This window comes from Cucumis melo, chromosome 10, assembly GCF_025177605.1.
Source record: "Cucumis melo cultivar AY chromosome 10, USDA_Cmelo_AY_1.0, whole genome shotgun sequence".
NCBI classification, from domain to species: Eukaryota; Viridiplantae; Streptophyta; class Magnoliopsida; order Cucurbitales; family Cucurbitaceae; genus Cucumis; species Cucumis melo.
Window position 1 is genome coordinate 24,662,080 of NC_066866.1, and position 10,798 is coordinate 24,672,877.

At 35.0% G+C, this 10,798-nt stretch overlaps 2 protein-coding genes across 3 annotated transcripts; both read right to left on the minus strand.

Moving 5' to 3' along the window:
* Window positions 1-243: 243 nt before the first annotated feature.
* On the minus strand, window positions 244-3,859 carry LOC127151297 (uncharacterized). 2 transcript variants are annotated; one of them, XM_051090765.1, is made up of 3 exons: window positions 3,685-3,859; window positions 3,221-3,370; window positions 244-338 (listed from the first exon to the last, which is right to left on the minus strand). In XM_051090765.1, exons 1-3 carry the CDS (start codon window positions 3,830-3,832, stop codon window positions 304-306), a joined length of 333 nt encoding a protein of 110 aa, XP_050946722.1. In that variant the 5' UTR covers window positions 3,833-3,859; the 3' UTR covers window positions 244-303. The 2 variants fall into 2 exon arrangements, with proteins under 2 accessions (XP_050946722.1, XP_050946723.1); XM_051090766.1 differs by having other exon boundaries at window positions 244-381.
* Window positions 3,860-4,370: 511 nt separating this feature from the next.
* On the minus strand, window positions 4,371-7,716 carry LOC127151183 (polyadenylate-binding protein 2-like). The gene is made up of 4 exons (XM_051090606.1): window positions 7,622-7,716; window positions 7,091-7,145; window positions 4,546-4,737; window positions 4,371-4,385 (listed from the first exon to the last, which is right to left on the minus strand). The coding sequence occupies exons 1-4, from the start codon at window positions 7,714-7,716 to the stop codon at window positions 4,371-4,373; spliced, it is 357 nt and encodes a 118-aa protein (XP_050946563.1).
* Between the last annotated feature and the right edge of the window lie 3,082 nt (window positions 7,717-10,798).

Genomic DNA, 10,798 nt, shown 5'->3' on the forward strand with positions numbered 1-10,798 from the left:
GAACTTTGATGTCGGTTTAAAACCGACATTAAAGCCTAGTTTTTGGATTCATTTTTACAAATTTATTTTTATTTAATTGTTACATTATTGTCCTATATACCGACATTGGATCAATGTAGATAAATATGTTTTTCACACGCCAACAAATCAATGAAATTCATATTATGTTAGAAACTATAATATTTGTCTTTTACATTTGAATACACAAAATAAAATCGTAATATTATGTTTAACATTCTACAATAGTACATGAAAAAAGATTCTAATACAAGAATTAAATAATTAAAAATCCTAAATGCCTTCTCAGTCTTCAATTTTCAACGGTCGCTTGGCAATCTCTACACAATCGCTTAGCTTTCAACCTGATATGACTTCAATTATCTACAAACAATATCCAAATAAACCATTTATTTAGAATAACAAAGCTATTTGAAGTACTAAAATTGCAGAGAAGGATGAAAAGTTTTTAAGATTTTATATCCACACCCAAATCCACATAACTCTCTTTAGTCTACCTCATACATCAGTGTAACGCCCCGAAAATTCGAGGTAAAATGTTTTCGTTTTATGTAAATTTTTTTTCGGAAATCTAAAATGTTGGTGTAAATTGATATAATAATAATATAATATTAATTATATTATTATTATTATTATTTATTTTATTTATTATAATATTAACATTAATATTATTATTATTATTTAATATTATAGTAATATTATTATTTTAAAACAATAACATTATTATTATCTAATGTTAATTTATTTTTATTATTTAATAGTAATATTATTCTATATTATTATTATTACTTTATATTATTATTATTATTTTATAATTATTAAAAGTATATAAATATATATATATATATAATAATAATTTTTTTTTAAAAACCCTAAAAGGGCGCGCGCGACACACACACCCCCCCTTCATTTTCGCTTTCTTCTTCCCCACGCCGCCGCCGCAGCCCATTTCCTTTTTCTTCTTTTCAGCGCCGTCGCCCACCATCTCTCTTCCGCTCACGCCGTCGCCTCCGTCCCCATCTTCTCCGTCGCGTTCCGTTCCCATTTTCCGTCTTCGGCGTCGGTAACGTCTCCGACTTCTTCATTTTTCGTCCGCCGCGGCCTCCCTGCCATTTCGGATCTCCTCTCGGCTTCAAATCGTCCGACCGTGTCCGTCGTCAAGCCGACGTCCTCCGCCGCTTGAGAACAGAGCCAGTCGTCGGATTCCACCCAGCCGCGACTCACCCCGTCGTCGAACGCCGAAGTTGTCGTTGAGGTCGCCTCGGTTCCAAGCTGACCCGACCCGAGACCCATTTCCAGCCGAGCCACGAGCCACAAGCAAACCTAGCCGAGCCGCGAGCCACCAGCAGATCCAGCCGAGCCGCGAACCACAAGCCGAGCCGAGCCGTAAGCTGACTTGAGCCGGCTGCAAGCCGAGCCGTAAGCCGAGTTGAGCCGAGCCGAGCCGAGCCGTGAGCCAAGGCCGAGCCGAGCCGAGCCGAAGGTGAGCCAAGCCGAGCCGAGCCACCTAAGCCATATTTTCCTCCCTCCACTTCGGGTCACGGTGAGTCTTCGGTGAGGATTATTATGATGAACTTCCTAATGTTGCTGCATCCGATTCGAGTTTGAATATTTGAAATAGGATTTGGTCCTACCTTTTATCCCTTGAAGGTATTAAGGAGTTGGCGTTCAAGTTTTCGGGTTCCGCGGCAGGCTTGGTTGAAGATAGCTTTCGTCTCCTTGGGTAAGTCAACGGATGTTGCTTAGGACCATTTAAAATGAGTTCTACTAGTATTATCGATTAAAACCTTCGTGTTTTCGTTTAGGTGGATCCGTTGAGCGTGGACTCGATCGAGGGGCATAACCAAGTTTCAGGTAAGGGTTCTCCTACTATTGGACCTCGGAGCGAGGCTGGAAACGTAGTAGTCCACAAGGGATTACACGTTGGTAATTGTACCGAATAAATATATGTGTGTTGACTTTTAAGCATTGTTATTATATTCTTGTCTGACGTAAGAGAAATCCGATCGCTAGTGGTAACTTGTGCGCTATCGGGTATAAGGAGTTTCTTGCTAGTAGACCCCGATGCTAGATGTCCGGTATAGTGTGGTTATGTTAACGGGTCACGTGGTAGATTGGAATTGCATGTCGATGGACCCTGAAGTTACGGTTACGCGTATGGCAACTGAGGATGTAGTTGTTTAAATCTGTTCTAGCTGACTGGCAAAGCCTATGGTGAGATTGTAATATGAGTGTTGAGGGGGTATGACTGTTGTAGACGGTTTAGTATGGACTGAGGGGTAACGATTAGCTTCATCTATGGGGTAGTGTGCCTTACTGATATGTGCATCCTTCGGAAGCACTAGACTGATATGTGCATCCTTCGGGAGCACTAGACTGATGTGTGCATCCTTCGGGAGCACTAGACTGATATGTGCATCCTTCGGGAGCACTAGACTGATACGTGCATCCTCCGGGAGCACTAGACTGATATGTGCGTTCTACGGAACCATTAGACTGTTAAGTAGGGTACCCCTGAATAGGAAGTTAACTGTTGTTCCCTAACGGGCCCAGTAGTGGGTCCCTTACTGGGTATGTTTATACTCACCCTTTTCTCTTCTTAAACTTTTCAGGTAAGGGCACAGCGAGGGGCAGACCGACGAGAGGCAGGAAGGACGCGTGAAGGCCATATGGACGCGTCTGGTTTTCTTATTGCTTCCGCTATGTATTTTGTCAGAATATTTGGTTTGTGATTTTGAACTGAGGACTTGAGTTTTTGTTTTTTTTTTGTTGAAACTTTTGTGACTGATTTAAAATAGGGCCCGAAACTGTTTTTTTGTAACGTTTCTAACGTTTTTAATGAATCGTAACTGGTTCGTTTTAAATTTTTATGTTGTGTGGTCGAGTTTTGGTATTTAGTAGTGACCTCAGCTTAGTCCGAAAAAGTTGGGTCGTTACAATCAGGCTTTCCTAAATCTCTTCAATCTATTATTAGAAATATTCCATATATGCAATCATATACAATCCTTTTCCCAAATAAAAAAAAAACATTTTATGTGGCAACCTGTGAACTCTTGTAATTGATTAGCTCATAATATTGCTCGCCATATGAATAATCAACATTTTTTTACATAACATTATTATGAAAACCAATATCAATCTATAAAGAAATAAGCAACATCAACACAATAAGTTGAAAAGTAAAGCAATCATATTTTTATACCTTGGGTGTGGAGAACCTTTGATTGGCTTTTGGCCATATTTCCTCCATGAATAATCATCATATCTGCTAGCTTGTTACTAATCGTGGGCACCTTAATCGACCGCTTCACTCTATGCTTCACTCTAGTGTTATTAAAGGCCTTCCCCTTTCCTACCATTGCATTTCATAACAAAAATATCAACACAAAATACACAATCAACAACCAACAATCCATTCTAAGATTCTTGTAATTATGAATAAAATCATCCTTACTCTTGGACTTATCAGGATCAAGAAAGTGAATAAAAATGATTGCTTTACTTTTCAACTTATTGCTCAATTATCATAATCGGCACATCAAGTAGACTCTCATTTATTATATGCTCAGTTATAGTAACTTCATTATCTGCTGATACTTTAAGATGAATAAAAATGGAAACAAAAACCTTATGATTCAAGAGAATTAGGAGGAAAGCTTTACATACCTTTAGCTCTTCTTCTTACATTTCTAATGATAAAAAAGCTGCTCGAAGCCAAGAAGATTAGTACTGATATGATTGGCACAACTACTAGAACTATTATACTCTTGCTTTCACTTTGTTCTACAATCGCAAAAACATTAAAAAAAGACATAGATTTTCATACTGTAAAATATCTCAAAACTACTTTACACAGCCTAAGTCTTAATTCGGAACCTTCAAGTGGTAAAGCAAAGTATGGACTTTTATTTGCTTTCAAAGAACCAAATTGATTAACATTATATTGGACTAATGGTAAATTTTCAGGCTGTAATGAATTGATGACAAAATTGAAAAATAAAATCTAAAATGTTTGACTCATTTGAACTGTGCAATGAAGAACCAATGCTGAAGTTGGACAATATGATATTGAAAGAAGATTCTGACCCAATACAACAGGTTCAAGATCAAGAACATAAAGGTGCAATAGACACTTTATTTACCTTCCCATCTTGTGATACTTAGCTTCAGCACAACCCTTTCTCCTTCATCACTTTAGTTTTCTTTGATTAATTAGTCCATAAATCCCTTAGGAGAACAAAAGGTGAGTCATTTATAAAAGAGAATGAGGTAAGATATGAATAATTTACACCCTTCTCCAACATTCATTCCATGTACTTAGATATATCAATATACCAATTCATTAACTTTGTTCACTTTTGTTGAACCTGAGATGAACAGAATGATATTAAAACCATTTAACATTAGTTATAAGAACTCAAACAACATGCACAGATAACGGCGCCAATAATAAAATGTAGAATTAGTATGCCAATGTCCAATACTTGATAGAATAGAAACGTAAATCATCTTTCCCCAAGGAGCTACCTTCAATTGTCTTCCATGCAACTCTGTCTCGTTTAAAAGAAGTGCCTCCTGAACAGCTTCGGCTTCAACAAACTCCACATAAGCAAAGCCCTTGGGATGACCAAATTTATCCGTGAGAATAGTAACCCTGTTGACAGTACCACAAGATTGGAAATGCTGCTGCACTTCTTTAGGTGTACACGCACAATCAACCTGCAAGTCCAATTCCATCTTAAATGTTATTTAATCAAACACAAACTAAATCATAAGCAAAGCATGGAAACGATAGTAGTATAATACCAAAGAGGACCAACTTAAAAAGTATGAATATTTTATTGCACTCAAAACTATAAACAGCTCAAACACGTTGATTGATTGTCCTTTAACCTGATGGACTATGTGATCCTTTATCTTAAAAGTTAAAAACTAGAAAAGAAGATGAACCAATCTTTGTGAACTGCTCCTAGAGCAACAGAAAAGTTACGGAATCGGTGTAGGATATTTACTCCAACATCAGTAATCGATGGTCATGTCAAACATTTTTTTAAAAAAATATATTTCCGTATGCATCATGACTCATGCCAATCCCAACTCTATTATTTGGCCACTTGAAAAGAAGGCAACTAAGACAAAAACTTAAGCAATCAACATTTTAACATCTGCCTGTCACTTGTCTGTCATCCATAAATGTGTAGTGCTATTATGATTTATGAAAGTTAATTTTAGTGTATGTCTAGTAATTAGCACTTCCCCTCAAGCACTGTCCAGTGTCCACTTCTAGAAATACATAGTTCATTTGCACCAAGCATATCTCTTTCGGATATGATAAACTTTATGAGCAATTCTCATCTCCCATCTCCATATATCATAAAAATATCCTAACTACTTCTGAAAACTCTCCACCACCTCAAGTTGTGATTAATTGACACTAAAGTCGAGGAAATCACTCATTGGTAACTGCCATACGTCCTAAACCACATGAAGGACTGCTGCTAAGTGCCATAAATGAATACTCAATATCTCTTCTGCGCATAGATAGGCTACTCATTTGAAGCACAGACAGAAGCCAGATACTCTTAAAGTACAAGGAACTAAGAAGGTAAAGCCTCGCAAAATAAAATTAAAAGGAAGGGGAAAAATAAATTGTGAAACAATCATTTTATGAACCAAATTTTACACCATGGAAAATAAAAAATTATAGTCCTCTATGAATAATTAATGAAGCCAAAACATTAATTACTCTAAAACTAAGTTATTCACCTTTTTGTGTAATATTGAAATAGATTCTTGCATTCGTTGTATATGTAAAACCAACATCAAAGTGCGGGGAAAATAGCTAACATGGATTGAAGTATCTCTGTTGCCTAACTTACCAGGGAAATTTTCTTCAACTACCCAAAGGCAAGGCATCATAATCATGGAAGAGTTTCCTCGATATTATAGAATTAACCCATGTATACAGATTAAAAATACAGATGCAAAGAAGGTACGTATCACTATAAGGAACCTTGAACCAGACGGGGCGTTATAAACCAAACAGTTTACAAAATTACTAAATATGTCAGCTCTTACATCCAACAAATGTCAAATAACACTCAAACTCACTCCCACGTCAAAACTAATGGGTAGAAAATTGCCAAGATGATTAATATAACAAAGAATGAATAAATGTCCTGAGCTTAAACTTACAAATCGAAACAGAATACAATCACCATAAAGCTTCAACTTACAAAATCCATTTTGGTGACTTAATTAGCATAACATAATCAAAAAAAATTCTTGAGCTTATACCCATCTATGAACAGCACCATATTACAACAAGACTTGTGAATATAATTTGTCCACAGCTTAAAAAATTCAAGATCTCATGAATAGTACACATCCTAGCACTGACAATTCTTAGGCTTCATAACGTTTTATAGAGATATGAGTCTACTCACATGAAAATTACCTCTCAAAAAGAAAATTTCAAGCCTAGAGGTCACACAATGACGTTCACATAAATTTATGTATATATACATATTATAAGAGATACCACTTTATTGAAGGAACAAAAAACAAATGAGGAAATTCCGAAGAGCTACGGTAATTCTAGAAGTCTCCTCAAATGTACTTGGTTCCATTTTTCATAAACAAGAAACACTTTCCCCACCATTGATGATTGAAAACAAAGTGATACTAGGATGAATTGCCAAATGAAATGTATAATAGTAAAACACAATGCCAATTATATATGGCAGAACTTGATTGCTAGAGCCTAATGCATAAGAATAATACTAAAAAACCAAACAAAACCAAACAAAAGCCCGATGCATCTTTCGAACAACCTACATTCACAAAAATAATACTAAAAAACCAAACAAAACGCTCACTCAAGGCATAAGAAAAAGAGACTTTTACGAGACATTTCATCAAACATCTTATGAGCATAAACTAATAACTCAAGAATGCATCTTCCTCATCTTTTCACATAGCACAAGGTGAAATCTAAATTCCACTAGCAACAAAAAAGACATTTTGAAGTCTGTCAGACCGCCTTGCAACCATCCTAGCAGGATATACCTACCAATAACGGTCCTATACGAGTGCAAACTATGGGTCTATGAACAGTAAACGAAAACCTGTTAGAAATGCAGTAGAAACATATAATTAGAAACATACAAACTAATTCTCACCTTTAGGATTCCAATCTGGTTTGACAATAAGGTCCTTCAACAAGCATCTTATCAGTGAAGTAAGTGAGTTAGAAAAGCCACCATTAACCGCTTTCCCATTGCTCTGCATATAATTAGAAGAAATGATATCTCAAACGCACTCATCATTTGATCATATACGAGGCTAAGAAAGGATGCATTTGCAGAAACTCTTAATTTAATTTGTAATACCTAACTAAACTAAGAAACTTCAAATTCTTCCGTTTAATTTTAGTCGTCATCATATCCGCTCAAAGGATAGCCGTAAGCTAAAGACAGTGAGAAACTGCAAACTGTTCTGAAATGATCTTAACAAACTTACCTCTGGAGGGCTTTTTGGACTCGAATTAAGGCACCGACGAGGAGATTTCCAATTCACCGGCGTAGAGACAGGGCTTTGTTACCTCTGCACACTACTGGATCTCAATTTCCGCTTCGGGGAATTGGTCTCTGTTACACTCTCGACCTTGCACTGATTTGCTCGAGTAATGGCTTTCATTGATCAAATCCTGACGAAATGCGGCACAGCCGGGCGAGATCCGTCGACAGCTAGACCCAACAACCGCACCCTATTGATTGGAATCGGTGCTGGACGCAAACTGGAATTCGACGACAGTTGCTGGTGAAGTTTCCTACAGAAGGCCGAGAGAGAGAGAGAGACGCCGACGACCTGCGGCGTTTGAAGGCGGAACGGCACGGCGGTCGCCGGACCTTCTCATTTACCGGCCATAGTAAATCTTCAAATCGTCGAAGGAAAAAAGAATCTACGATGGTAGGAAATGAAAGCAAGAAAATTTGATTTGTGGCTGCAGAATTTAGGGTTAGAAGATTTCAAAGTTATAAGAGGAAGAAGAGAGGAGGAGAATTTATATAGAAACTTTTAAGGAAAAAGAAAAGGTAAAGTAAGAGAGGGGAAACTTGATTTTTTACCAAATTAAAAAAATAAAAAAAATTATAAAGGGGCTTTAATGTCGGTTTTAAACCGATATTAAAGCTCATTCTTTAATGTCGGTTTAAAACCGACATTAAACGTCCGCCTTTTGAAAACCGACATTAAAGCCCATTTTTCATTTTTTCCACCCGACATTAAAAGCCAGATTTGTTGTAGTGAGAGTTAAATACAAAATCCAGTTAGCTAAAACAACCCCTTCAGCAAAAACCCCCCAAAATTTCAAACCCTACGAAGTAAATAAAACTAAAAAAAGAGACAAATGTGAAATAAAAAACTTCACCATCTAACTGATGAAAAACATAAAGCTTTAAAGATTAATAACATGAGTAACTTCACCATCTAACTGATGAAAAACATAAAGCTTTAAAGATTAATAACATGAGTAACACACTCAATCAGTGACAAAAAAAAAAAAAAAAAAAAAAGAAACATAGTAAGTAAAACTTGAAAAATTGTGGCTCTAAACATAGTGTTCACAAAACTAATTAATTTTAAATAGAAATTAGCATCGAATCCTACACTAGTATACAATTTCTAATGATAGTTGTAAGAAACCTCTAAAAGCAATATAGATCACCATAAATCATAAGTTCATAATAGTTTTTGTACTTATAAACAAATGGTAAGGATTCAAACTAAAAGAATGCAAATCAATGATATCAATCCATTTCCATGTAAAATGTTTAGTAACTTGCTGAACTAAAAGTAGCATTAATATATTTCTAGATGATTCTCACTACTAACATATTATTGTTTTTACTCCTAACATATTAATAAATTCTACATGCTAAAAAAGAAAAAGGAAAGAAAAATGACAGAATAGTAAGGGGGACTGTGAATAATAAAAATACAAGAAATGGCGTTTTGGAAAACAATGAAAAATCTGATATTAACAATTGTCATAAATAAATTTAAAAGTCTCATTATCTCAGTTTCCTAGCTAGTCGTCCATGTTCTTCATGTATTTTTTTAAAAGTTTAGTCTCAATGATCAATTGCTGCTTAACCAAAGAATAGCCTGCTTTAAGCAATGCCTCTAATATTTGTTGTTCAACAAAATACAAAAATCACTCCATATATATATATATACCTAACTCTTAAAGTCCACATATATAGACATGAAAATGGTGAACGACATAGTTCACTTGATTCTATGAAATAATAAAGAAAAGAGCATAACAGATAGAATACAACTTTCAACTGAAGTAGTGAGTTTTGTTCTTTTTTAACTTTTTGTAAATCCAAACAGTATGCTCTAGAAGATACATTTACAAAGCATCAAGCATGTCACTCTTCGATATTTGATATACTAAATATCCATAAGATAATCAAACAAAGCAACATTTCATAAATTCCCTAACATAGTCATACAAATTTACTCATAATTGAAGCTTTTGGTAATGTTGTACAATACACTAACTTTAAAAAATGCCATCACCTCTATCTCTGTCCATTCGCAGATTCCCTAAACTTAATGTCACGTTGCCTCTGCTGAAGCAAAAAAATATATACAAATATACAATTGCTAGTCCTCGCAAAAAATTAAACTCGTATTTGTCTATATGGATGAAGACATTAAGTTGCTTCTGAAAAATCAAAACAAACATGCTAATTCTTTTTTAGAAGAATGAATTTTAATATTAGTGTTAATAAAAAAAATGTGAAATTAAATTCACCCCAATCGCTTAGTTTTACATATTTGATATACCATTGAGACATTCTTTTAAACACCTTGTCTGCAACAAATTGAGTTTCACTTTAAGCTCTTCTTTCTCCATGTTTAACCTTTAGAAATATTATCCAAGAAATAGTTTAAGATTCACACACACAAAAAACCATGTAAAACATGGAAAGTAAAAATGTAGCAGTAAAAAAAACAACTTGACTGCTACAACTTCTTAACAATACTCAATGAAGTAACACTACTACTATGGCCCAAGTGAGCAAGCTCTTGCCCCAAGATTCCATGTGTAGCAGCAAGCCTCTGATTCTCAATGGCGAGTTTCTGTTTCTTAAATGGTAAAAATGTCATAAAAATATTATATGATTTTAGAAGTAAAGATTTTGAAATATAGCTACCAATTTTACCAAAAATAAATAAAATAAAATTATATTTAATAATAAACATATAGATCCATAAATCTTACAGCAAAGCCGATCATGGCAACACGACCGACGAAGAGTTCATTTTGCTTAGTAAAACCAATGCCACCAAAAGTCCCAAAAATTTCATCTTCAACCCTCTGCTTTGGCTTCTCAACCTAAAACAATATCAAAATCCATCAATTCTAATTCCATTTTATTGATTAAAAATAATAATAATAACAATAAAAAAAAATAAATTGATCACCTTTTTTAGTGGGGCTTTAGTTCTGGATTTAAACACAGCAAGAATGCTGAAACCACACGTTGTAAAAGAAACAGAGTGCTTCGACGGATGATTGAAAATGTGAATTTTCACATGAACTTATCCCCTGGAACTCTAATGAATTAAATAAAAAAATACAAGTTTCTTCATAATAGCCACCATAATTTTCATACTTTGACGGTTTAGTTTCACAAAAGAATCAACTAAAGTTAAGCATATTATTTGTTTCTTTCTATTCAAAACAGAGAAATGAGGTTTGAAT

What these genes read in the sequence shown, in the direction of transcription:
- LOC127151297 (XM_051090765.1), bottom strand. Translation starts at nt 3,832, where the DNA reads ATGTCTTTTTTTAATGTTTTTGCGATTGTAGAACAAAGTGAAAGCAAG. An exon ending in TGTAAGAAGAAGAGCTAAAG is followed by an intron (nt 3,371 to 3,684) that starts GTATGTAAAGCT and finishes ATGCAATGGTAG; the next exon opens with GAAAGGGGAAGGCCTTTAAT. An exon ending in AAAGGTTCTCCACACCCAAG is followed by an intron (nt 339 to 3,220) that starts GTATAAAAATAT and finishes GCGATTGTGTAG; the next exon opens with AGATTGCCAAGCGACCGTTG.
- LOC127151183 (XM_051090606.1), bottom strand. Translation starts at nt 7,716, where the DNA reads ATGAAAGCCATTACTCGAGCAAATCAGTGCAAGGTCGAGAGTGTAACA. An exon ending in AGATCCAGTAGTGTGCAGAG is followed by an intron (nt 7,146 to 7,621) that starts GTAACAAAGCCC and finishes CATTTCTAACAG; the next exon opens with GTTTTCGTTTACTGTTCATA. An exon ending in CTCGTATAGGACCGTTATTG is followed by an intron (nt 4,738 to 7,090) that starts GTAGGTATATCC and finishes TTGGACTTGCAG; the next exon opens with GTTGATTGTGCGTGTACACC.